The sequence below is a fragment of the Eumetopias jubatus genome, unplaced genomic scaffold, assembly GCF_037043125.1.
Source record: "Eumetopias jubatus isolate StellerSeaLion01/CBP00866 unplaced genomic scaffold, mEumJub1_p1.0 scaffold_9, whole genome shotgun sequence".
Classification (NCBI taxonomy): Eukaryota; Metazoa; Chordata; class Mammalia; order Carnivora; family Otariidae; genus Eumetopias; species Eumetopias jubatus.
Window position 1 is genome coordinate 138,798,224 of NW_028274815.1, and position 27,660 is coordinate 138,825,883.

The 27,660-nt window shown below is 55.4% G+C and overlaps 1 protein-coding gene across 2 annotated transcripts in view; it reads left to right on the forward strand.

Moving 5' to 3' along the window:
- The first annotated feature begins 548 nt into the window (after positions 1-548).
- Positions 549-27,660, forward strand: part of CDH4 (cadherin 4) — a 527,153-nt gene continuing 500,041 nt past the window's right edge. For both annotated transcript variants that reach the window (XM_028091197.1, XM_028091196.1), the window contains exons 1-2: positions 549-605; positions 3,042-3,153. In XM_028091197.1, coding sequence (XP_027946998.1) covers positions 549-605; positions 3,042-3,153 — 169 coding nt within the window. The remainder of the gene's footprint in view (positions 606-3,041; positions 3,154-27,660) is intronic.

Below are 27,660 nucleotides of genomic sequence, written 5' to 3' on the forward strand. Positions count from 1 at the left end.
CCTCAGGTCCCCGCCTTCACCCCTTACCCCCCAGTACAAAGAGGGTCGGGGCCCCTCGGCCCACCCGGGCTCCGACGCCCGGCCGCGCGGGGCGGGGTCACAAGGAGGGGGCGCCGTCACAAGGTGGGGGCGCCGGGCGCAGCGCGCCGGGCGCTGGCGCGGGCGCGGCGCGGGGGGCGCGGCGCCTTTAAGGCCCGCGTCAGGCCGAGTGAGCGCAGGGGCCGGGCTCGGGGCGGGGCCTCGGCGGGGCGGCCGCGCGGCTTCACCTGCAGTTCGGAGCGCGCGGAACAGAGGCGCGGGCGGCTGCGAGGCCGGCGGACGCACCGGCCGGAGGGAGCGCGCCGCCGGCCGACTTGGCCTGGCTCCCGGAGCCGGGCAGCGATCGCGGCGGCGCGGCCGGGCTGGAGGCGCGGGGCCCGATCGAGTGGCGGCAGCAGCGGCGGCGGCGGCCATCGGAGCTGCGCGATCCGGGCGGCGGCGGCGGCGGCCGGGAGCGGGCTCCGGGCGCCGGGCTCCGGGCGGGTGCCGGGGCGCGGCGCGTCGGGAAGATGACCGCGGGTTCCGGCGTGCTCCTCGTGCTGCTGTCGCTCTCTGGCGCGCTCCGGGTAAGTTGCCGCCTGGCGTCCCAGCCGCTCGGAAGCCCCGGGCACCGCGGGGCCGCCCCCGGAGCCGGGGGGCGCGCACTCGCCCGGAGGGGCTCTCCCGGGCGCCCCCGCCGCGAGCACCGCTGCATCCAGAGGCTCCCGCGCTCCGCGAAGCCGCCCGCGGTCGGCAGGAATGGGGAGCCGCCGGGGTAGCGGCGAGCCGTGGTGCGGAGAGGGGTGGGATGCGGGTGGGTGGAGGGCCCAGAGAGCTCTGCCCGAAGCGGGACCCGCCAAGCATCCCTCGGCCGCCCCAGGTCCGCGGCCGCTGCTCAGAGCTCGGCTCTCCCGCGCCTGGGCAGGCTGCCCGCTGGCGGAGCCGGCGCGCCCTCCATCGCCCGGGACCCGTGAGCCTCCGGAGTTGGCGAGCCCAGCCCGGGCCGGGACTGCGGGCGGGGAAGCTGGCGACAGCAGGCAGGGAACCAGGGGTGCTGGGGACACCAGGTCTGGCCGCCCTGCCCGCGGCCGAGGTCTCGCGGCGCGGCGCCGCCTCCGCGCTTGTCTTCCGGGTGCTGACAGGGACCTTGGCTGAGGCTGGGCAAGCCAATGTGGACCCTGGGGCACCCTCGCCGCCGAGTCCCCGAGGCGCCGCTGGAGCCGGTGTCCGGCGGGGCCCTCGCCGCTGGGAGCGGGACCGGGGAGCCAGGCGCCAGGCGGGCGTAGGGTGAGGGTGCCCGGGAGCGCGGTCCGGGCGCCCGCCTCCTTCCCGCCGAGCCCGCGAGCTCGGCCCCCAGAACCGCTGTGCGCTGCGGGTGCAGGCCCCGGGGGCGGCGTGCGGGGCGGCGCCGGGTGGCGCCCTGGGGAGGCGGCGGGGCCGCGGGAGTTGCAGGAACCCCCTCTCGTGGCCGATCGGCCTCGCTGCTCCTCAGGGCAGCGCAGTTGTAACCTCCGAGATAAACAAGTGCGGCGCCCCCAGGCCCGCACCGAGGCTGCGGGGCGCTCCGGCTGCGCTCGCCGCACGCCCGGGCGGGGCGAAACTTTCCTGGGCGAGTTCGCCTCCGGGGCTCCGGTCCTCTATGGAGCTCCGTTCCCGAGGAGTGGAGCTGCGGTTTGGAGCTTTCCCAAGGAATGAACCCGCGCCCCTCGTCCTCCCCCTGGGGCTTTTGGGGGAGGGCGCCCGCGCCGGGGGCCGGCGTGGGAGTGTGGGAGCCGAGGCCGGCCGGGCAGCGGCCCCGCGAAGGCACTACTGCGCCGGTGTGCGCCTCTGTCGCCGGTGTGAGCTGGCCGGGGAACGGGGCCGCTGAGCTCGGTCGTCTGGGCCCAGCGTCCCTGCTCCGCGCGCAGTCTCTTCGACGGTTCCCCACCCTGCGAGGCTGACTTGGAGCTGCCACTCCCCACAGCCTGGCCTGGGCCGCTTGCCCGCCCCCAGCCCCTTCCGCTGGGACAGGCGGACGCCCACCCTTTCAGGTCAGGGTTAGAGATGGGGGCTCCACGGGAGGACCAGTGTTCCTCCGAGTGGAGGCGGGAGGACTGGAGGGTGGGGCCCCATTTTTGGAAAGCCTCCCTCCTTGCCAGGCGCTGAGCCTCTTCTGGGAGGACCTCCTTTCTTGCTCTGACCCCTCCTCCCCCACTGGTGACCCACGGAGAAGACCGAAGCCTGCAAGGCCCTCTGCGCCCAGAGCCCAGCTCCGGGGCCTCGAGGGTGCCATGGCCTTCAGGCTGCGGCTGGCTGCACCTCCCTCCTCTCCGTGGCTTGGGATACTCCTCGGATATTGCCCTCTGTGGGGCGGGAGAGGCCCTCCCAGGCAGCAGCCCTGGCATCAGCCGTCCCTCCTCCCCACCAGGCACCCCTGACCCCAGGCCAATCCAGCAGGGCCCCTTATGGGCGCTGGGCTTCCGCCTGCCCCGTGCAGGAAGCAGAGGAACCTCCCCCTGGCGCAGGGTCAGAAGGTCAGGGGCACCCCCGCACCGCATCACCCCACCGCGTCGCTCACGTGGCTTCATCCCGTCCTCACCTGTCACGGGAGGGTGAGCACAGGACGAGAAGCTGTTTTCCGAGCCAGAGGCCACATTCACACAACTTTCATCACCGACACAGCCTGATAGCTGTCCTGTGTCCTCCGCGGTTACCGACACTCCCTGGCTGTGCCCAGGTCATCACTGACCCTGGACCACGGGTGCGTGCGTGGGTGCGTGCGGAGGAGAGCACACGGCGCGTGCAGGCTGTGGCTCTGCCCTCGGCCTCGGGGTCCACGGGGTCTGGGGGGCTGCTGAACCAGGTGAGTCCATGAGAGCACAGAAGCAGAAGAGCATTGGGTTTGGGTGGAGACCGAGGCATCTGCGTTCCTGTCATAACCGGAGGCAAGACCCAGCCTGCAGCAGCCCCTAGTAAACATGGGCTTTGGATTAAATTTCTGTCAACTTCACATTTGTTCCAACCTCTTTTCTTTCTGTTCTCAGGCCCATAATGGGGATGTTACAGCCAGGGAGACCTGCAAGGCTGGATTCTCTGAAGAAGACTACACGGCATTAATCTCGGAAAATATTCTGGAAGGAGAGAGGCTACTCAAAGGTAGGGGGCTTGCGGGGTGGGAAGAAATTGCACATCATGATCTGGCCGGGGTGAGACATTTCCAGGAACAGGCAAGGCGGGGCTGCCTTTGAGGTAGGCTCTTTGCAAAATGATGGCTCTGAGGTCAGTGAGATGGGGAATCTGGGGACCTCGAATGCATTTTGCATCACAGGTGAATGATTCAGAATGCCTGTCATTTTTGAGTGAGGTGAATCATTTCCTGGGCAACAAATTGGAATTCGGATGTAACGTCACCCAAATAATGTGCAGGGAGAGACTTTTTTGCTAAGTATTTTTATGTATGAAATTCTGGATTCTTAAATTATCCCTGCTTTGAAATGCATGATAAAGCAGACGATGTTGTTGGAGATGCGGTAAATAAGCCCACAGACGTTCTGTTCACAAATGTGGCATTCATTTTCATTACAGCCGCACTGACAACACGAAAACACACATGCAGGAGGGAGCTACCAATTAGCTTTATCCTAATTGTAGGGTTATATCCACATTTGTGATGGGAACGTCAGAAGCAGCTTCAGAAGTCAAGTGACAGTAGATCATTCTGCATGTTGATCTGTTTCCCTTTCAAGACAAACTAATTAAACTTTCCATTTGCATGGGAGGGGAAATAAATCAGTTCTTCCTTCTGAGGATTCCAGATCCTACCAGGAACACCATGGCTGTGTGCCTTCCCAGAAGTAGCAGCTTTTAGCTGATTTCAGAGGGATGGAAGGAGCAAACTTTGGATAAAGCTTCAGCGCTAAATTTTAGCACTCACGATTCAATAATCCTCATACTGCTGACTCTCTCCCTAGTTTTGTGTTTTAGGGAATCTGGGATTTTCCCTTAAGAGCTGATAGCAGCTTCTTTGGGTGGGCCGGGGGTGGGAGCGCAGACATATCGGGAGGTGATATTTCAGATCCTCTTCCTTGGAGACTGAGCTTGGTGACTTACCTTGTTTGTGCCTGGTTGTATGAACCGGGGATTTTTACTTGGTACTAAGTCCAACCCTTACTTGTTTGTCTGCATTGACTGCTAAGGGTATGATACTATTGAATCTTTCATTGATTACCAAAAAAATAAAAATGAAATTCCCAGCAGTTGACCAGAAGCAGAATGGGTGTGTTGCACGAGGAGGCATATACGGTAAGAGTTTTCAGGAGATGCTCCGTGAATTGCACTGTGCATGTCATTTTAGAGTTCGAGAGGGTGGACCATCTTTCAGGATGTATTAGCCTACCGAGCATCCCTGTGTGTGCTCGGGGAAGGCCCAGAAGATTCTTCCGCACTGGGTGTGTTGTACCGTTGCATAGAGCAGGGGACATGCTATGGTACCCCCATTTGCTTCTCTGGAAGCTGGCATCCTGGGCCTCTCTGAGAATGAAGCTGCGCTTGATAACATCTTGGAGTCTCAGTTTTACTCTGTAAGAAAAGTACCTCTATTTTAGTAAGACCAAGTGCTACCTACTGTGGAAGAGAATGGCAGATTCTCATACCTTTTTTTGATGAAATGTGGGATTTCTAACAGGCATCTGGTCTCCCTCCTGGCTGCTTTGTGGGTCCAGGCTGAACTGGCCTCTCTGCTCTTGGCCAGTGTTGTGGGGAAGTCTCGATCACTGGCTGGACGTTGGCCTGCACCCTGAGCCCAGACGTGGTTCACCCAGTGTGGAATGGAGAAGGTGAACTTGGACCAGCCTACAGGCTTTGGGGATACATGACCCATTTGGGGGGCACTTACTTATCCCTGCAATGAGGCCCAGCCCAACCCAGGTTGAGGGGAGAATTGCAGGTGTCTCACAGGCCTTGGGACCTGCTCCTCCCCTCCTGTGGGGCAGAGGCTAGAACCCCATTGCTTCTCCTGCCCCTGTGTGCACCCCCTTCCCCTGACACTGTTCTCTGGGACAAGGATGTTTTACATCTTAGAAATAATTCTACAGATATGGAGGCAAAAGCTGACGCAGACACGCACTCAAACCAGGGCAGATAGAAATTTCTCTTTTTATGTACGTACTCTGCAAACCACAAGACCACAGTGAAGATGTGTGCATCCAAAATAAAATAAAGCTACAATATTTCTGTTATTCTGGTAGGAATCAAGTTAAATAGATAATGACTACTTGTAATTGAGTTACTCCAACAGAGAGAGCTTAACCTTAATTTGACAAGCAAAGCTTCAGAGTCACCGTTTTATTATAAGTACCCCGAAAGCCATTAACGGCTGCTTGGTGGCTCCTTCTCTTTGACTGAGTCAGCTTACCAGCAGCCCCAAACATCCAGATTCCAGAAGGAGCGATTTGTTACACAGTAATTAACTTATTTATGATAAATGGATGGAAGAAATGTCGTGGCATTTTGTTTTATGTCTAAATGAAAAGCATTTGCATTCTAAAAATTTCATGCTAATTAGACTTAAAATAGTTTTCCCCAATAGGGTAGCAAATACTATAGTATTGTGAACCTTGCAAGCAGCAGAGCCTCCAAGTACAGCAACGCAGGGCATCCACTGGGCTGATTTGTAGCGTTCCCAGATGCCCTCTGCGTTGTGTTTACTATGCGCGCTTTTTCTGGCCAGCTTGTGAACTTAGCCACGTTCTGTTAGCTGTAGTGTTGTTTTCAGGATCATTCACTTATGGCCATGATCACTGGTGCATGGTAATATCTAACGTAGGATGGTTAAGCCGTTTTCCTTAGGCCAAGACGGAACATTCTGTGAGCCGTAGTTTAGTGTGGGGCAGTTGTTGAGCTGGTGTCTTTTTCTCGGCTTTGTTAATAATTAACAGTCAGCCCGGCAGCTGATGGGGTGGCCTGCATTGCTCTCTTGTGGTGGGCAGAGTTCTGGAAAACCCAGACCAGCTTCGCAGCAAAACCGCGCCCCTGGACGGGAGAGAGCTATATAGGCTGTGTAGCGGGCACCCAGGACGCGCGGGTCCCGTCTCCCCTGGGTCCCGGACAGGAAGTGGCGTGTGAGTAGAAATCTGCTGTGAGCAGGAGGGAGTTGGGTCTGGATGTCAGCTGGGGAAGGTGGACTCAAATAATACAGAGAAGAGAAGAGCACCGTTTCTGATGGCTTCCTCAGAAAAGCCTCTGTGCTCCCATCGTGCATTAGCTTAGGGCCGTTGTGTGCACCCCCAACCACACTCTACTTCCTCCTCGGAGAACTTCTGTTCTCCGGGCAAGCATGTCTCTCACTTAAATGGTAAGGTTCATGAGGGCAGCAGCTCTGGCACTCTGCTGTACTATTTTAGATCATTTCAGAATGTGCTCAACCAATAGGATAAAACCCCATTACCAGAATCTTAAATGAAGAGGGGCTAATTTTTCTCATGTCACAGTGAAGAGAGAGATGGTCGGGAGCTGGGACAGCTTGTGAGCACCATTATCACTTGCCTGATCTTTATTCTACCATCTTTAGTTTGTCAGCTCAGTTTATTGCCTCATCATTGTAAACTGGCTGCCGTGGCTCCGGCCATTGCATTTGAGTTTGGGACAGGATAAAGGAGGGATTAGTGGCACCATTTGCATCCCTTCCCTGTATCAGGAAAGGAAGCACTTTCTCAACATGCTTGCAGTTCTCCTTGGCTAGAACTAGGTCACATGCCGCTCCCAGCAGAAAGGGGAGGGCAGGCTGGGAAGCAGAGAATTGCATTGTCGTATTTGGGTTAGAGCTATTATGATCCACCACCTGGTAGACCCATCTCCTTGGAGCAAGTAAGATCCTGTTTTAGGAAGGAGGGAGGAATGGATACGGAGGAGACAAGCATGGGTGTCTGCCTTTAAGACTTCTGCTTCCAGCACCCTCCCTGAGTGCATCCTGGAATGAATGACTCATTTGCATACCAAGGCCCAGAGAGGGAGGGACGGTGGAAGAGAGTCCACAGGCAGGTGTTTGGAGTCAGCATATAAGAATTGGCCACATGTAATCGGCAGGGCCAGAAGTACCGGACCTTGACAAGTATACTGAAAATGGCCTCTTTGCCCACCAGAGTTTGGCTTGACCCACCCCTGTGTAGACAGGTCACTCTTGCCAGGGCAGAAGGCATCACCAGATGCAGGGCAAGAGGCTAAGCCAGTCCTGCTGCCGATTGTGCCTAACCCGTGGTGTGGTTGCAGTGCGGTGACGATCTCAAATGAAGTCATGAATGAGCCTGAGAACGTGGACACTGCGATGCGTCTGGGCCCCCCCGGTTCCCTCGCGGGGAGCGGGGCGCTAATGAGAAACCAACCTCGCGTGCTTTGAAGCAGTGGACACTGCAGGCTGCCTGTCCCATGTCCATTCTCACCCTCTTCCCCACTGACACCTCTTCTGTACTGACCCGTTTGGCATACGCTGAGTCCTGTTGACGATGCTCACACGTTGGGTAGACTCTCTGAGGCCAAGGTGGCAGCACGGCCCTGTTCTGGTTAGTAGGGTCTAATTAGGTTATTCTGTTAGACGAGGCTTCTGGGAAGGGTGTTTCGTTTTTTGTTTTTTTCCTTTCTTTCCTCCTGGTAGAGAGGAACCTATTCAGCTGGTCATGCCTTCTGCCTCTCGCCCTTCCCTCTTCCTCCTTCCTGGAAGACAGATGTGATGTCTGAGGCAGAGCAGCAATCTTGTGACTGTGAGGATGGTGGAGCAGGAACTGTATCCTAGGTGGCAGGCTTGAACCACATCCAGATAACCTCCGGGATCATTGTCCCCCTAAGAGGTGAGAAAAGCAAGGCTAAAGTACCACAGTTGAGTTTTTTTGTTCTTTGTAGCGCAGTGCAACCCCAGATTAGGGAAGCAAGCACTGTGCACAACAGCAAGTACCTGCCCTTCCCTCTGGAAGCTTGGAACACATTTCATCCTCTGGCTTGAAGCCAGGTTTGGGGCGGCCCTTCTACCCATCCTTTGTTCCTTGGGCCTTGACCTTACTCTTGCTTTAGCGTCCTCTGCTCCTCGTGGACTAGAATCCACGTGCGGGGCCCCGGATCGCAGAGAGCACGCTGTGGACACTTGGTAAGTATTTGCTCAGCAGATGAAATGAACAGTCAACCACGTTAGCGTCTGGGCCAGGATGTGGGTGAATCACGAAATGTATGAAGCCAGGCTGCCTGTGTGCCCCACCCAGTGGGGAATGTGCAGGCTCCGCTGGATCTCTTAGCCGTCTTCCTCCAGGAAGCCAGGCGAGCAGGCGCTGGGACTTGGACCGCAGTGTTGACGAGCTCTGGGGAGCCTCAGCTGCACGGGAGGTGGAGGTGAGGGGCGGCTGTGCAGCACTGCGTGCTGACCGGTGCACTGCACTAGCCTCACACCAGCACGTTCCTGGCTCTGGAAGCCGGGGGAGTGCTCCTTTTGGAGCGCCGAGACCTCCACGGCCTCTCTTGGCAGCTGCCTTGGGGTCCCCAGAAGGAGCCTCCAGAGCCCACCGTGGAGACCTCGCTGGAGACGGCGATGCCCCTCTGGCTGTCTTTGGGGCCAGCCTTGTCTTTTCAGCGTCGCTTTGGGTTCTCAGCCACCTTTCCCCCACCAATTTTGCCTGGTAGCAGAGGTAGGAGGTTGAGAAAGGGAAATTTATATCCACAGACTGTGGCTTCTGTCAGAGGCAGGGTCAGCCTGGGAAGGCACGGCTGCCGCTGTCGTCCCCGAACCCCGAGGCACAGAGAAGGTCCCGGTGGCCAGAAGGAGGCAAACCACCGTGGCCTCACGCTCAGCCACGTGGCCCGTGTGGCCCCAGTGGCCCGGGTGCACTGGGTCCCTAAGGCAGTGCATCAGGAGCCCCCCACCCCCACATCTTCCAACTTCTGCCCTGTGTGTGCATAATCACCTGTCACCAGCTAAAAATCCTCACTGCAGAAAGCTCCCACACCAGTTAGACGTGAGGATGACAGACACATCGATGCCCTGGCTTGAAGATGAAGACTTGGGCATTTCAGAACCACGTATTTTAATGGCATCTCAAGAAGCGGGAATGCGAGGCCTTCTGTGATCATCCCATAGGATCACTGGGTTCTGGCCACACCGCATGCCAGCCTTCTGCAGACACCGCCTGTGTGAGCCTCTCGAAAGCTTTGCCGATGAGGTAAAACTGGTCCTGATTTATGGGTCAGAGGCCGATTGATCGGTTAAGGGAAGTTGAGAGATTGGCCAGAGTGTGTGGATTTGCTCCACTTTCCCTGTTTGTCCAGACCCGGGCTTGTAGCTCATTTATATCCCCCGTGTACTGTGATCAAAGATGGTTTCCGAGCACTGAGATCACATGCACACAGGCTACCCCAGATGTTCAGTGCACCGTCATAAAATTAGCAATTATCAAGCATTCAGACGTGCTAATTGTTTCTTGTCTTGGACGTTTGCAACACACAGAGGCCCAGTGTGTCAAGAGGTGCTCGATGGCCATCGGTGATGCATGAGGGCTGATCTGAAATGGGTCCAAACTCCGTGGACACCTTGGGTTTGCAGAACTGGCCCTAGGATCACAAGAGCCAGGATTCTGTGATGCCAACAGGAGTTTTCCAATTCTAGGCATGAAGCACAGGGTCCGGAGAGCGTGCTCTCTCGGCTCTCAGGCTCGGCCAGCGGTGGGGGATGCTGAGAGAGTCCCTGGTGAGGAGGCCTGCAGTCTGGAAGCCCAGACATGGATGATCTGAACACCAGGGACAGGAAGGAGGCCTCCGATCCTGGACCACAAGGGGAGCCAGCGACTCTGCCTAAAGGAGGCTCCTGGCACCCTCTCGCGGTGGGACGTGCGTGAGCGATGTGTGTGCCCTCCATGTGCCCTGAGTCTGGGGGCCTGGGTGTCTCAAGGGCCCCCCATGATAGGTTTCCAGGCCTGCCCCCTTGCTCGCTGCCCCACTCCCTCCCTCCCTGCATCTTTGAAGCATACTTAAGTAGATGCCAGAACTAATCACAAACTGAGAATAAAGGAACAAGCAAGCATTCGTCTTTCCAAAGAATGTGCTGATTATTCTGACTTTTTGAAGAAGCAAGTCTGACTTTGAGTGAATTCCGCCATGAAAAAATACTGTGTGTGAGTTCCTGTGCATCGAGGATGGTGGAGATCCCCTCTGCGTGCTCTTGTGAAACCTCATGGCACAGGCTCTTTTCTTCTAGTCCTCAGGGGGGGCTGTGGCATGTTGCAGGCTGGTCTGGTAAAATCCTTTGCTTTTGTCAGCAGGCTCAGAATTTGGGTGACTTTTTGCCCAGGCTCTCGGCTGCCCTCTCCTGGTGTTTCAGGCTGGCTCCCTGACGCCCATCCTTCAACAAAAGAGAACAAAACAAAGCAAACCTACTTAATTATCTTTGGCCGGTGTGTTCTTTCTTCCAAAGCCCATTTCCCTTCCCGACCTCCATCAGGGCAAGCTGGTGTGTGTCGAGGACTTCCCTGGCACTAATACACCTGCTCTCTCCACGCCTGTGAGACGCCTGTGGGCTCGGGGCGTTTGCAGGTCCTGCCCCAGCCCCACTGGGTCGTGCAGAGCTCTCCGTGACTGGGCAAACCCCACCCGCCTTTCCAAGGAGGTGTTCACTTAGGTCATGGGTCGCATTAGTTTCGTAGGGTACTCCAGCCGTCCATGTAGTTAGGGACTTGAAAGACACAAATTTAGCTTCTTGCTCCTCTAGACACCAGAAAGCCAGCATGGGCCAGTCCTCCAGGCCGCCGTCAAGCCGTGGGCAGGGCTGATTCCTCCTGGAGGCCCGAGGGCAGAGTCCGTGGCCTTGCCTGCTCAGTTCCTCGGGGTGCCACGCTTCCCTTGGCTCGCGGCCCACACTCCATTCCTGTAGTCCCGCCGGTGTTTCTGCCGGTGCCCCCCGCCCCCGTGTTCTCACCACCACCTCTGGCCCAGGGGCCTCCCTCTTCCACTTACAAGGACTCTTGGAATGGCACGGGGCCCACCGCGATAACCCGGCCTTCCTTAGTCTCTGGGTCCTTGCCTTGGTCACTGTGCAGAGGCCTGTGTGCAGGGCAGGTGACACTCGCAGACATCCCTGGGGCCTCCCTTGAGCCTCTGTTTCCGGCCCCCACGCGCTGAGGTCCTGCTGTGGCTTGCGCACCTCGCCGTGTTCTTCATTCAGTTCCTGGGGGTCCTCCGCAGTTCACATGGACACCCCCCTTCACTGTGGGGGAAACGGGGGTCCACAGCAATGGAGGAAGCCGGGGCGAGTGAGGAAACGCCAGTGCTCGGACGCCCCGTGCCGCTCATCCCATCCCGCCTCATTCCCGGAGCTCCCACTCCCCGTGTCCTGTGTCTGTAGTGGGGACTTAGGTCGACAGCTTCTTCATGTCTCCTGAGATGTGATTCGCCACTCGAGAGCCTGCAGGGGGACGGAAGCTGTAGAGCCCACAGCAGCTTGCGATCTGGTGGCTGCTTCGAACGTCGCCTTGTTTGGCTTCACTGTTTTCTTGCTGACAGTGCGTGGGGATTTAGGAAGGATTAAGGTAAGCCTTCAGCGACAGATAAATATCCCTCATCTATGGGAGGCTGGTCCTCGTGGAGGACGGGAGCTTCCCTGCCCACACAAGAGGCACCGGGAGAAGCCACAGGTGTGGAGGGAGGCCTTCGTGGCCTGGCATGGGTGCATTTTCCATTTGGAATCCAGTTTCATTACGTTCCAGCCCCCGGGTGGGGGATGCAGACCCATGTCTGCCCGGAAAGGATCTTTCTCTCTCTGTCTTTGAACAGGATGGAGGAGGGCGGCTCACCTCTGGGTCTTCCCTCAGCACTGTGCACCTGCGTTTGTCCACCTGACTTGGAAAAATGTCGGATTTTTGTCTTGCATTGGTTTTGCTGACAAATATAAGTTCGAACACTGTTGACATTGATCTGCTTGGGAAGCTGAGGGGGAGCCGTAGGTGTTCGTGTTTGCTAAGCACGTGGTCCCAGGCTTCTGCTGCCTGCAAGGCTGAGGGAGAAGTGGGGAGTCACGGACATTCTTGGGACAGGGGCCCGGCTGGGCTGCCCTCCTTTTTGTGGACCTCAGTTTCCTTATCTGAAGAGCAGAAGCATAGCACATCCAAGTGGGACGGAGGAGCTGCCTGCCTGGGGGACACTTGTGAAACCCGGCAGACCCCCGGGTCCCCTCCCAGACCTACTGTAGTGGGTCGGATGGTGGGCCCCCAAAGATGCATCTACCTGGAACCTGTGACTGGAACTTTGTTGGGAGAAGGGGTCTGGCAGGCATAATTAAGTAAGGCTATTGAGATGAGATTATCCTGGATGATCCAGGTGGGTGCTAAATCCAAGGACAGGTATCCTCATAAGAGACAGAAGAGCAGAGACACGGGAGAAGCTGTGGGAAGGGAGGCAGAGAGGGAGGTACAACCACTAGCTCAGGACGGCTGTAGGCACCAGAGACTGAAAGAGGCAGGAAGGACTCTGCCCTGGAGCCTCCCGTGGGCAGCACGGCCCTTCCACAGCTTGACTTCAGACTCCGGCTTTTGGAACATCAAGAGAATAAGTTCCTGTTATTCTAAGCCCCCGAGCTTGTGGTCATTTGTAACAGGTGCCCTGGGACACCCAGACACCCAGCGCAGCAGAAATCCGGGGGCTGTGCCCTGGGACGCTGCCTGATTGGTCGGTCTCCCAGGGAAGCTGGTGCTCCTCTAAGCCTGAGGACCTCAGGTCTAGAGGAATTTTAGCTTCAGAATCCCAGGGTCAGCATCCCTAGTGCGAAACCGCATTATTCCTGGGGGTGTCTGCTGGGTGGTAGCCGGCGTCTGAACACGCAGCTTGGGCGTGCGGCTGGCACGATGCCCTGAGCCTCCACCTCACCAGAACAGCGCACGAGGCCCTTCAACTGCAGAAATCCAGTCTTCTCTCTTCGAAAGCATGACACGGAACAATGCCATCAGAACTAAAACGCGCGTGGAACGTTTGCTCTCTTCCCCTTATCTTTGCTTGTCAAATGCCATCTTCAGGAGGATTATAGCTCGGATCGTATTGCATAGATACACTGTAAATATTTTGTTCATGGAAAGGTCTGCATTTGGGCTGGTGGAGCTGCTGCCTCTAGCGGAGGAGAGGCTTGCTCTCCCCGCTGCCCAGATGTGGAGGCACGCGGGAAAGCGCGGACGCTCAGGCAGGGGAGCATTTATAGAACGCGCCTCTTCTCTCCCCAAAACTGCTTTGTCGAGCAAAGGCAAAAAGGCATTATTTCTGGCTCTGAGTGTCAAATTTCTTGTGTTTCGAGCAGCCGCGTTTTTGCTGCCTGGCTGCTTACTCCTCCAAAAGCCGAGGTCATCGTGCTTGCTCCAGAGAGCGGCAACTCAGCTCTTTCCAGGGCCCATCCCTGTGGCCGTCACTTCTTTACCGCTGCGTTGGGGGCAGCCTCGCGTATCCCTGGGGACCGTCGCTACGCCGTCTGTGGTGTGCGGTTGCCGGGGAAGCCCAGGTACCCCGCAGGGAGTCAGCAGCTGCTGCATCCCGCAGCCCAGCCATCCCGACTCTTCTGGGGTCTGGATGGACAACCCTGGGCCGGCGCTGCCGTGGGCTTGGCCTGTCCCTACCAGAGAAGGACTGTTGCCGCTGGACTCAGGATGTCTCGGGTCACTGAGCACCCCTCAGCTGGGCCCTGGGGCTGTGTTTTCCATTCCCCACGAATGCCTCTGGCAGCTTGGGCTGAGTGAGAAGGGCCCTCATTGGAACTGCCAGGTAAGCTGTTTCCTTCCTTGGTCCTGAGGCTCAGGCTGGTTTTCACTCCGTGGGGATTTCAAGGAGAAAGACACCCTTTCCCTTTTTTTTATTTCCTGCAATGAGATACTGACAGAGGGAAGCCTTGGCTGGCTCCTCGGAGGGGACACCTATGGGCGTTTGATTAATGAATGCCTTTGGCGAGCAGGGGAAGCCCACGAGAAGCCCCGTGCTGGTCCCAGCACCTGGCCCTAATCCAGGAGTCAGTAGGACCATCGTTCTGGTCTGTTGATTGTCTGTGGTGTTGTGTGTTGGGCACTGTGCTGGACGCCTCACCAGTGCCCGCTGGATAGATCTGCACAACCACCCTGTGAGGGAGGTGCATTATTAACTGCCCTTTACCAAACAGGGGACGCTGATGCACAACGCTTTGGGGCCGCTTGTTCACGTTCCTGCACTGGTGCTGGGGGAGCCTGGGTTTAAGTGGACAGCCTGTCACCTGAGGCCATCCTGCTGCCCTGTCCACCGCAGCCTCGGATTTTCCCAGTAGACACAGGGCACCCTGAGGTCCAGGCCTGATCAGCTTCCAGGGTCCAGACCATCATCCACTGTGTGACAGCAAGTGCATGTCCTCACAACCTTCTGTAGCACCCTCCATAGGAGGAGGTAAGGGTTCCGATTGCAGGGGTGGGTCTGGGGGGCCAAGCAGGATGATGCACGTGAAGTGGTGCCTGGCCTGCTGAACGATGAACACCAACCGGGTCACCATTGCTGTTGCAGCTCAGCTAAGTGGAGCCCAGGCCTGCAGCATCTCTGCTTTCCGGAGGCTTTGGGGAAGGGAAGCCCACATCCAGGCCCCAGCTGGGAACAGACTCTTACAGAAAACACTGCATTCCTGATGCATGACCGGGACACATGTGGCTATGGGCACCACTCTTTTCCACACAGCCCCCGCTGTTGGTGGGTGAGCTCAGACGCTCCTCTTGAGAGTCTAGCCCCGAGACGCGGGGAGCCGGCCTTTGATGCAGTCACTTTTCTGTTAGATGGCGGCTCCATTCCATAGGTTTTATGGTTGTGTTTGGGAACTTTTCCCTTCTTGGCCTTTCTTATGTGTGGCCAGAGACCTTTCGGCAAAAGGCGTGTTTTTAAAATTAAATAAATAAATTATGGAATGGTTTCTTTAAAGCTCTGTAGGCTCGTGGAGGGGCACAGGTGAACCTAAGTTATTCACTATGGTTATTTGTTAACAGGGCTCTAGTGTGATTGGATTATGTCACGGCGTATTTAACGCTGGGGCCGGGAAGCTCCAGGGGGACTGGAAGCGGACCCAGCAGGGTGTCCACGCCCAGGGTCTCCCTCTGTAAAGCTGGGTGCTTGCTTCTTCACTTGATTCTTAAGCTACCTTACTCTTTCCCACCTTCCCTCAATACGAAGAAGAGATCATACCGCTTATCTCATCTAGTCCTTAATATTTTAAGATGAAAACATATTACCAGGAAGGGCTGAAAGTGATGAGATTGTGGTCAAAACTCTGTAAAATTATAGAACCTATGTTTTCTTGACAACAGGGAGGCTCTGAGATGACTTTTTTTCTTTCCTTTAAAGGAGCTGGACAGCTTAAGGATTGATCTGCAGAGAAGTGCAAGATACACTTCCATGTGGGAAAAAAAAAATACATGCTTGAAAGGTTAATGGCTGGTAAACGTCAATTTTCTACAATTCTGGCTAATAAAAATACCTTATAAGACATAAAATGTCATGCTGCTAAAATTACAGGGGCCTTTGAGATCCATTTGAAGTCTTGGATCGTTTGAAAATGACTGGGGGTGGGGGGTGAGGTGAGAGCTTCAAGGTTGAGTGATGGCACCTGTGCAGGAAGGTGTGCGCATCTCCAAAGGGGCGGAGTCTTTCTCCCAAATTTTTGGTTGAAACACTGAACAAGTGCTCTGGATTCCTAGGTAGGCCTAGAAACTGCAGGTGGCTCTTTACTTCGGTAGCTCTGTCCACCCCAATAAACCTGCCCTGCATGTGTGGGTCTTTGAGATGGCCCTGCTCCGGGGATTTGCATTCGAAACACTGTAAGCACGGTATTCCCTAAAAACCTCTGGTTTTTTAAACATGATGACAGCAGCAGCCTTTTGTGGCAGCCCCTAAAATTAGAATGGGTTTGTCTCCACTCTTTGGGTAGGAATTCCAGTGCACAGAGATTCTGGAACTCTCTAGAGTCTCCCGGGGACAACCTGGGGACTGGAGAATAAGGGCCTTCTCGTCTTAGCCTCTCCACCTCTCCCGTCTAGTTGGCTTTCCTTGCGAGTCTGAGTGTGCTGAGCACCTAGAGAAAACCAGCAGGGCTGCATAGAAAAGAAGTGCTCGTGGTGTGTTACTCTCCCAGGGTCCTTTGGGCCCCATGTCTTCTGCTCGGTTAAATCGAGCCCCTCGACAAGGGGGCCCCTTCTTCTAAGTGATGGAAGACAGCCCTCACGTCCAGCCTGGCTGACTCAGCGTGACGGAGGGGCCTGCAGGCTGCCTTCCTGGTTTCTTTGTAAGCAGGATTACATTCCCTTGGGCTGGCGCAGGGCCGCGGGCTTGGCTCCAGCATCTCATGAGGCTGCAGCAAAGAGGCTCCCATGTCTGCAGTTTGGTTCTGAAAATCTCCCGTGCTCACCCGATGCTGCCTGTCACCTGTCATCCTCACACGGCGTGTGAGGCCATGGGAACCTAAAATGAGAACTTGATTTTCCAGCAGGGTGAGCCCCGAGAGGTTGTACCTCCCACCGGGGATGTGAGAGGAGGTGCCACTCACAGGATGGCTCTGTCCCAGTGTAAGAGAATCTTACTTTTGCCTTTTCCCAGTGGAAACACTAAAAAAGAGGGTGGCTGGGGTCTCACACCAACACACCAACGTTTGGGTCTGGGCAGGTTGGGACTCTTGGGACTGACCCAGTTGTGTTCATGTGGGCTGACTGGAGGCGGGGGGGGGGGGGGGAAGGGAGCCGAGGGACAGTGGCCCGAGAGCACGGGGACTTGGGAGCAGCCCTCCAGGCTCGTACTCAGTTGCCTCCTTTCTCTTGGAATTCTGTCATGAGTGGTGTTTCCTCCCATTACAAAAGAGGCAGCAAGAAGAGAGTTTTTTCTAAGCCTCCGTCCTCGCGGGAGCCCTGGCACAGTGCTTGGGACTGCTGGAGACATGCCCCATTGTTGGGCTCTAAAACGAAGATTCTGGAAGGATATCATTATGTGACATGAAAAGTCCCCCAGTGGCTTCCTTAGGTTGCCGCTTCAAGGAGGCACTAATTAATCACTTCCTGCAACTGCAGGGGAGTAGGGGCTGCTCCCAAGACCAGGAGGCTGCAGTCTGCCCTCTGTCTACTCTCCACGGAGGCAGAAAATCACATTGTTTCCTTACTTCAAAAGGCTGTTATTTCATCAGGAAGCCATCCCCTCCCTGCGGTTATCTAGGAATTGTTTTATTGCATTTCTCCCTTATCATTTTTGAAATGATATTATTTCCTTCTTGCTTAAATGCCATGCGGGTTCAAACTTTTGTTGTTGGAAGTGGCGCCACGGATGATGGCCTTGTTTATTACCAGAGTTCCTGGTCACTCTCGAGGAGGGCAGATGTGACCGGCAGGCCACGTGTGACTCCAGACGCTTGTCTGTGTCTTCCTGCAAGAGTCCTGAGTTCCAAGAGTCAAGCAGGAGCTATGGAGGCAAATGCTTATCTATTTATTTCCGAACATATTGTGCCGTTAATCTCCACTCACCGTCTCCCAGTGGAACTGTTCTTCGTGAGAATGTAGCCTCTCTCCAGAAAGTTATTTGATTTTTGATGTAAGGAAAGGATTAATGCAGTTGGATTTTGATAAGGCTGCCCATCTAGTGTGGCACAGACATGCTTGTCCTGCCCGTATCTCTGACAGTTGGTTCGTTACGTGGGAGCACTGCAGAGCGGCGATACGGGGCGTGCAGAGATAATTGTAGTTTTGCTATTTAAAAAATAAGTCTAGTGCTTTACAATGTTAAAATGATAACCTGTTTAGGGAAAATCACAGTGCCTGTCTTTTGGCACAGAAAAAACTCTTCTAGCAGTGAGACTTGGATCTTATTAATCTATTTTTATTTTCCTGAGCATAAATTAAAGCCTCATTTTTACTTGAACTCTTAAGCTAGAACGTGGGTCCAGAAGTGCCTGTGTGCAGTGTCAAACTAAACATATTTCCAGGACTCTACACCAGTGATGAGCTTCTGCCTTTGCTTCTAAATGGTCTCCAGTGTTGAGATTAGATGTACTTGGTTAGACTTGGCCTAAGTAGCTTGATCTGTGGGGGATGTTCCTGATCCAGGTGCTAATCTTGGTGTCTTACCTGGGAATTGGGGGGGAGAGGATTAGAGGCCACATTTTCGCAGTGGATCGGTATGATCCCATATTCCTGCTGCAGGACAATGACAGGACTGGTGTTCACACCCGCTCGCTCACACTGCTGTTTCCCTTGTGGCCACGTCTGATGTTTTGATGGGATGGGCATCCGTGGAGGCCAAGGGTGGTGGTTAAACGATGCTGGATAATGGAGACTGGGCCTGTTATTCTATCACGGTGGCTCTAAGAAGGCCACAGGTCAGGGGCTGTTGGATAGAGAAAGGCTACCCTTCATTAATACATCACATTGTTTATTTTGCCGTTGGTGGTGATGTCTTGCTTCAGAGATGCTTGTGGATCTTTGGAGCTACAGATACCAGAGCAGCTCCATCACTCCTTGGCCCATTAGTCATGGGTCCCAGAGGGTCTTAGGCCCCCCGGGCCACGGTCCCAGGGCCCCTTTCCCTTTTTCCCCACGCCACGCCCACCCCTTCCATGGGCCAGCATGGAGCCACCCACTGAAGCAGCTGGAACTTCATCAGCCCTTCCTTCGGCCACTCTGCTCCTTTGTTTGGGCTGCCCCCCACCCAGCTGCCCTTTGATCCATAGGAACCTTCCAGGGCCTCCTGCCTCAAATTCCATTTCTCCATGGAGCCCTCTTCTGCTGCCTTCTGCCTGAGCTAAGTGAGATTACTTACTTTCACCTCCATTGTTTCATAGCTTTATTAACATACGTGACGATGTGGTGTTTATTGTGTTTTCCACATCTGCCCGAACTCTGGTCATGCTGTGAGTGTGAATGTGTTTGCACGTGTGAGTGTGCCATTAGAGCTAGAGAGGTGTGGGAGGAGGTGTGCTAGGGAGCTGGAGAGCGAGGCCATTTCCCCAGGTCATCTACAAAGCCTCCATCCCAGGAAGGCATCTTTGCAGGAAAAGGAGATGAGCTTTCTCCCACCTCCTGGAGGGGCAGAAGCTGGGACTGATAGGCAAGAAAATGTGAAAGCATGATAATTAGAGAAGGGTGGGCATAAAGTGGGAAAGTCAAAGTATTTTTCATTTTGCACCTCTGTATTAGGGCTTGCTCAGCATATTTATTAAGCCATTAACAAAGCAAAGTAAGACAAGTGGGTCTTCATCTAATGAAATTGCCCCTCTGTGGGTTGTGTTAGCTTCAGGTGTCCAGAGCATAATTGGATAACAGTGGTGATTATTGCCTGAGTCTTCGGGCTGGACAGCCCCTGCCTTTGTCCACCCAGCACAGTGCATGACGCTCCTGGTGGAGGAGGGGCAGGGCTGACTTTTCCAGCTCCGGTTCTGACTTGGAACTGCAGGGTGTGTGCCGACCAAGCCTGATAGAGTCTTCACATTTCAGCCCCTGGTGCCTTTCTCCAACTCAGGACCTGTGTTACAAGCCTGCTGAAAAGCATATGGGCTGCCATTTGGTAAACTTTACTTGCTGGGTTATTTGGCTGATCTGGGCATCGGCAAGACAGGCAGTTCTTCATCCAGGGGTCAGCCCACCAAGGAGGCCCACCTGATGATCTCTGCTTTATGTTTTTAGTTATCTGACTTTTTGTCCTGCCAGCCACCACTGCCCTGTCCGCGGGTATCACTTCCCTGCTGAGGATTCGGTAGTTCTGCAGAGCTGTGTTGATCTCAGGGAATGGAGATCTGGAGACGCCTGTGTGTCTGAATGTGCAGGAGTCAAGCTGCTTGGCTGATCACATTTTATTGATTCATCTCTTCTCCTGGCCTTGCCGAGCCCGAGGCCTCCCCAGATGAGGTGGTGGTGTTTTGGTGTTTTGGTGCTATGGGCGTTCTCAATCTAGATACTGAAACGTGTTCCTCGTGCACCAAGGATGTGTTTGCTGTACCATCTGCAAGAGGTGGCCACTGGGCTGGGGCAGCGTCCCGCCCCGGTGCTCAGCCCTCAGGGAGACACCCAGGGCTTACTCACTGTTCCCAGAGGACAAGTTCAGAATGCACGAGAGATAGGCAATGTGGGGGGGTGGGGAGTGCCACGAAGCATGCTCTGTCTCCTGCAGAAGCACGGAATCCAGGCTCTGCTGGGCCTCTGATGATAGGCCTGTGGTGTCCCAGAGGCTTCTGAGGAAGGATGGTGCCCTGGGCTCTCACAGTCCGTGATCGATGCTGATGTGATGAACTCACTTCCCAAGTGGGGGTTGGCTTAGATCCCAGTGGCAGGGATAATTCCTTACTGCTGGACGTTCAAGATGGACAGTCAGAGCCTCTGCTGCAGCAGAAGCGCCGTGACTTGGGAGAGCCGAGGGCCGAGGCTGGGGCGGGGATCTCTGTGCTGGACCCTGCCTCCCTCCAGGGGCCTCCCCACATTCCTTTACTTCTAGGGTGAGAAGCCACATGGCTGTGACAGCCATTCCCAAGAGTTGTCCCTCTAAAGTGGAGATTGCAGCCAGGAACACATCCAGGAACATTCTAGAAGGTGGGCTTGGGCCGGCACAGGCAGACACGTCCTCCCAGCCAATGGCGTGGCCCTCAGCATCTGGCTGCCTGTAGGCCCTTGCTCTCAAATGCAGCCTTCCTGAAATGCCAGAACAAGCTTCAGGGGCAGAGCTGGAGTGGGTCCTAGTGCCCTGCAGCCACCACAGGGCCCCAGGCACTCCCACTCTACCCCACCAGGCTCTCCCCAAAACTGAGCACCCCATGCTTTCCCATATCCTGCTTCACATAGTGCTGGGCCTCTGGTGGGGCCGCTGCCTCGGCCGGGCACTTTGTGCCTCTGCTCAGAGCCATGCTCCCCTCCCTCTGCACCCCCTGCCTGTGTCGCAGGCCACTGTTCCCTTGCCCGTCATCCTCCCTGCACCACGACATCGCCTCCCAGAGCACACACACCTGCTTCTTGCTGTGCCCCCTGGCCCGGAGCAGGCCGGGCCCATGGGGACACCTAGTCAGGGCTGATCGCTGAGCAGGTGATGGGGCATGTCCTCCCCAGCGGGGTCTGTGTGCCGGCACAGCTCCCCTGACTTCCTCACCCCCTCTCAGCTGGAATTGCTCGGTCCTTCATCCCTTTTCTCTGCTCTTCGCTGGGGAGTTCCCACCTCTCCTCATCTCGGGTGACAATTCTTCTCCAGAGCCCTGCCCTCTACCCGCGGCTAGGATCCCTTTTCCACGACCCGGGGAGAGGACACCTCTGCTGTCGGTGGGGCCGCCGTGGGACCCAGCCTGGGGAGGTCAGTGGCCAGCTCTTCCTCCCCTCCCCTCACCGAGTGCCTGCAGGGGCCAGTCACCCACAGATGGAGGGAGACAGTGGGAGTGGTCTGAGACCTGGGGAGCCTCCGCTCCTCCGAGGGTGGTGTCCTCACCAAGCTCCATGGACATGCAGATGTGGCCGGCACTCCCAGTGCCCAGTCCAAACCCTGATGTGAAAATCTCTAGTCTTATGATGTTCTGTGAGTCAAGCACATAGCAGGTCGCTGGGCCAAATTTCAGGCCTCCGCGCACGATTGTGGGTTCAACTCTGTTTCCAGTAACAGGGCGGCTATGTGGAGGCCAGTACCGATGGGAGGCTCTGACACTGGTCTTGAAGACAGGTAATTGAGAGAAGGGACATCTTAGGGCCCATGGTTGCAAGGAAGAAACACTCCTCCAGGGGTAAAAACCAGGCCTGGGGTCATAGAATAGACCTCCACGTGCCCTGGGCCTGTGAGGCCGGTCGGGATGTCCCCACCCTCCCACTGGCCGTGAGCCTTGTCTGCTGGGGTTGGTGGGTTGGGGTGGCTGTTCCCTGGGCCTGGGCATGAGAAGGGGGTGTGGGGAGAAGCCTGGTGCAGGAAGAGCAGGAGCAGGGGTGCAGGTAAGTGGCAGGAGAAGGAATCTTATTTTGGTGTGGAATTGCCAGGAAGGCAGGAAAGTGGGTTTTAACTGCACTTAGTTCAAACCCAGGCTGTCAGGGCCTGGAGACCCCCAGAGCATCAGGCTCTGCACTGCTTCCTGATGTGTGGGGCCTGCAGTACATCTGGAGGACTGTCAGGGTGCCCATGGTGCACACAGCACTAGGGACAGGGTCCTACAGTGACAGAGACCCCTGTCTTTGCTCCCAACATCAAGGCCTCAGGATGGCACCAGGATGTCCTGATTCTTGCAAATCTTGATTTCTCACAGAGAAAGCAAGCACCAGGTGTGAAGCAAAAACTTAAGGGCGTTATTTTGCTTTTAACTGTGCTTATTTATAAGCAGAAGGTTAGGCATTGATATAAATTTCCCTGTTAAATGCATGTACTTCCGAAAAATGAAGGATTCCGTTAAAACAGAGGCAGAGGTCTGACTTGGGAATGGGGACTTGGGGAGACCGCAGTGCGTGGCGTCCGTGTGTGAAGTGCATGCTTGCTGCCCTGCATAGGGTTTGGGGCCAGGATGACCTTCCCTGGGATCTGACCTTGCTTCTCTCCCTCTTCCCTGAAGTGAGGGGTAAGCGGGCAGCGGTCTCCTAGCGCTGTTCTGTCTCCATGCTCTTGATGGGAAGAACCACTGGCTGATTTTCCATGGTGATGAAGTGTTTCCCATGCAAGTCACAAGTTTTAAAGAAAATAGGAGGGATGATATACCAAGGGTCTGCAGCTGGGGCAGAGCCTTGGCTGGGTTCCAGGATGCATGCTGTCCTCTCTTCTCGGACACACAGCTCAGAGCCATCCACATGCCCTGACCCAGAGTTTGTCATCAGCAGGGCTCCCCCTCTCACCCCAGGTTCCCAGCAGCGGTGTGTAGACCTGTGTGCACCTGTCATCCCCTCCAGGATAGTACCGTCAATCATGGAAGGGTGTCCACGTAGCCAACGCCAAAGCCAAAGGGCACATGTGCTTGTGACCCACATCAGGGGACAGACCCCAGACCTGTGCATTCATCACGGGGGCCCCGGTCGACCCTGCAAGCCTGACCACCCATGTGATAAACACGGGAGAACACGTGGCATCTGCAGATCGAGCAGGTTCTGTCCACACTTCTGATCTATTTGCATGTTTCTCGGAAAACTCTAGCTGCTCTGGGGGGAGGCCGTTGGTGTAGAGGCCAGGCAGGAGCAGGGTTGATGATGAAATAAGGCAGGAATGAACCTAACACCCTTAGAGAAGATGGTCCCTTTTAAAAAGATACCTTTCATCTGTCCCTCTCATATTCATATAACATTTTGTATTCTTAAAATGCCAAAAAGAGTTTTTTGGAAACTTAAAAAACAGAAAAATACAAAGAAAATTCAGTGTAACTTTATCTCCCTCCCTGGAAGAAACTACCTTTACTCATTTGGCATGTCGTCTGGGTGTGTGTGTGTGTGTGTGTGTGTGTGTGTGTGCACAGTCTTGCATAGGTGGGGTGTGTTGTAATGTAGGTGTGCATGTGTGCTGTGTGTGCAAGTGTGTATGTGACTGGTATGTGTTCATGTTTCCACAGGTTGTGTGTGCACAGACATGTACACAGGTGCTTTGTGATGGGTGTGCATGTGGTGTGTGCGTGGGTTTGAACGTGTTAGTGTGTGTGCAAGGATGTGGGTGCAGTGCACACAAGCACGTACATGTGTGGCACACGTGGATTGCCACACGCACGTGCAGCATGCGTGTGGTGGGAGAGGCTATTTCCAGTTCTTGGCTGCTGGAAATGATGCCATGATGAAAATCTTTGCAAACACGTCTTACGGTGCGGCTCTCATTATTTCTTCCTGATGGATCATTAGGAGCAGAATTCAGAATTTCTGGTTCAGAGGTTGTGTTTGTTACACAGTCCTGGATCCATTTGTCTAAAGGATGTTTCAGAGACGTGGTGTTGATTTATGCTCCCGGGCAGGAGGCTGGGGATGCGTGTGTCCCTACGCCTTGTGGCCCAGAGGCCCTAATGTGGCCATTCTTTTAAAACTGTGTTCCAGTGTGACCGGGGTCGGGGGGCGGGGTGACATCTGACCTGTATTTATGCAATCAGTGCAGAGGCTGGGCATTTTAAAAATCTGTTTTTCCCTCCTTTTGCAAAATGCCATGTCTGAGTTTGTTTGTGTTTCTACTGGGGGTGATGGGTGTGGCCGACACAAATGGAGAGGTTCATCTGGGGAAATCCGACATCTGTCTTCAGCCTGCAAACACGCTTGTGTTTCTGTGAGAGCCCAGTTGCCACTGAAATCCCTCAGGGAGGTTTTGTGACTTCTTATTCGTGTGGTTTCGGTGCATTCTTAGAGTCTGTCCCTCAGCGCCTAGTACGTGCTAATGTGTGCGTAATGCATACTCAGCATGGAAGTGCTGGAGATGTGTGGTTGATGGAATCCGTTTTATCCAGGGACCATTTGTTTATATTAATAAGTAAGCAGACCATCCAAACTGGCTGAAGCCCCACCACGGGTTCTGTGAGAGGTAGTGGAGCTCTCTCCGGCCCAGAGCTGAGGGTTTAAACAGCTGCAGGACCAGGGTGGCCCGAGTGTTCTGTAGAGGACCTGATCTTCATTATTTCAGGCTCTATTGTCCAGACGTTGGCGGGACCCACTCGACTGCTCTCGGAGCACAAAACCCAGCCTTGGGAAGGGCTGGCTCTGTGCTGGGAAGGCTTTACCCACTGCTCCAGGCCGGGGGCCGGATTGGACGCAACAGAGCCCCCCTTCCCACTTCTCTGCCAGATCCTCCCGTTTTCACTTCCCTTTTTTCTGGACGTGTGGAGGAGACTGGCCCCTGGTTGGGAACTCATGCCCTGAATGCTTCATTCTTTGGTCTTCATAGCAACCGTCTGAAGCTCAGTGTTCTCGGTCCCATTCGACAGATGAGGAAGCAGAGACCAGCAAGCTAGGAGGACATTGCCAAGGTCCCGAGGAACCCATGGCTGCCTGTGGAAAGTGCAGCTCTGGATTGGGGTTAGGGGACATGGCGTGTACCGCCCCCCCCCCCCCGAGGCCCAAGAGGGCTGGAGGAGCAGCAGAGGACACAAGGGCATGGAGCCGCCACGATCCCTGCCTGGCCCCTGGGGCCCCACCACGGAGCTCTTCGTGCCAGGCAGACGATGATGACACCCATAACGGCGGCCGTAATGGTGAGAGAGAAAGGAAATGGAACATTATTAACCACTGATGGATAGTGTATTCAGTTTTCAATTTAAAGATCTGCAACTGCAAATCTAGGGTTAGGAACGAACCAATTTCTCACTTCCTTTTTGCTCTGTTCATCCCAGATAAGGAAATGAAAGGATTACTCCACAGACGTGCAAGCCAAATGTCAATGTTCTGCCTCGTTAGGGAAACGGGCACGACTCCCCCGAAAGCCCGCACCGGGGGGTGATGTCGTGCAGCTCACCTGCTCAGGGGGTGCTCACAGGGGCGCGTTGCCTCCATGGGGAGGGGAGGTTGTCCCCTGGCGCTGGAAGCCTCCTATCCAGCACCCTCGCCCCTTCTCTCCAGTCCCCCTTCCCGAGGCCGTGCCCTTGTGCATCACTTCCATCCTGGGGTCACGTGGGCCTGGCAGCGGGGTGGGGATGGCCGTCCAGAGTCCATGGAAGCAGTTCCTGGTGGTGGGGGTTGGTGCTGCTCATTCCCGTCATCCTGGCAGGGCGCTGAGAGAGGAGGAGACAAGTGTTCAAGTTGATGGCATGTTGACCAAATTGCGTGCTGCTCAGTTGTCTCCTTCCCAAGGCTCTTGCGTGGAGAGCAGAGGGGGGAAGCCGCCTGGGCTCAGTTCCACCAGGCAGCTCGGGGTGGGCGGCCTCCTGCAAAGCCAGGCCTCCAGCTGTGCTGCAGGGGTGCAGGGGGACGCCACACCCACCCCACACCCCCGCCCTGGCGCCATGTGCTCACCCCACAGCAGGATTTTAATGAGACCAGCTTTTTCAGCCATTCTGCACAGGACTTGATAGAACCTTCCAGATCAAGTGGCTGAAGCCGGAGTGTTCTTTTCACATGACTTGACACGGGGGGCGGGGGGCTGCTGGTTACAGTTCAGAAGCCAAGAGTGTTTGGTAGCTAATGCTTTTACTCAAGGAGAGAAATTATGAGCAAACATTTCTGCTCAGCAACTTTGTGAAAACAAACATATGACAGCGTAAACGCTTCTCAACAGCCCTGCATATTGGTCTGGTTCACAAGACACTGAAAACCGAAAATAAAACAATGAGAAAGGATGTGTGTGCCAGCTTGCAGGGAAGAATCCCCGAATAGCTGACGGGTTCGTTTTCGCTGGTTTATGGGCAGATCTCAGAGCCGCATCTGTTACTTCTCCGGGAACACTCGGACATCCTCTGGGCTTGTTTCTTGGGATGCGGCATGACTGACATCTGCCCCAGAGTCACTGTCAGGTGGCCCAGTTGGAAGGATGGAAGCATTGACACCGGAACAGCCGGCCCACATCATTTTAAACACAGCTGACGTCACACTTCTTGACTGTGCTTCTTGAAACATTGGGTTTGTTGTAGAACAGTCCCAGATGGGACGCAGAGCCTCCCCGTGTGCTGCGGACATGGGGCCCCCACTCCCTGCTCCGTGGCCCTGATGCCGAGTTCCCTCCATGAGTCTGCCTTCTCAGGAGTTGCAACGGCCTCGGTGTCCAGAAGTGAAAGGTGTGTGTGCGCACCTGTGACCTTGCCGTGCACCTGTGGCAGGTGGTCATCACTCAGCCCTCGGGAGCTCTTCTTGAAAATGAAGACCATCCTGGGCATTGATGGGGCTGTGAGCCCTGAGACCTGTTCCTTTTCCGCCACAGCATGGTTTCACAGGGATGCCCAGGGCACTCCTGCTCCGTTCCAGGGCAACCAGCGAGTGTCAGAGCTGGGAGGCCGGTGGACATCGCAGGCTTGATTGCCAGGCTACTGGAGCCGTGCGCTGGGTACCCGGGCCTGCCCCTGGGCCTGCAGCTCTGTGTCCTTGGGGCCAGTGGCTGGCTCCCTGGTGGGTGAGGCTTGTTGGGCAAACCCCACTGTAACAGCCCAGGAGGGAAGTGTGACCAGGATGTGGGCTCTGGTTTCTGGGGCTGCTCACAAGGAAGGTCCAGAAGCCGAGATGCCAAGGCCCAGGTGCCCGGGTGGGGACAGGTGGCCTGGCGCCGAGCTGTGTCAGTCGGGAAACGCATGCATGTTTGCTCCTCCAGCTACGGCGAAACGCTCTTCGGGCATTGCAGGTTTTCAATGTAATTGAGTTTCACGGGATGAAAGAAAATCGCAGCCGGTAGGATTTGGGAGGACACTGATCAGCCTTTAAAAAAAAATCTATTTATCCAAACCCATTTGTTGAAAGAAGCCTCGGGCATATTTTCATTCTCGTGATTTTGTTTTTCCCAAGTAGAATGCTTTCCTCAGAGGAGTTCTTTGGTTACATGTTCCCAGAAAAATCCCCGTGCATTGAAGGGCCAGAGTGATTCATAAAAATGGGATTTTTCCGATCTTTGGTTCAGGCCCCCAAAGTTGAACTGTGTAACGTGTTTTAGTGGAAAAAATCACATTTGTCCCTCTTGACTGACAGCCTAATTCTCTTGCCCACCAGCGTCTGAGGTTGTGGCCATGCACGGTGGGGTCACCGGGCTGACCGGCAGGCGGTTAAGCAGGGCTCGCCGGGGCCTGGGGCTAGGGGAGGCCGG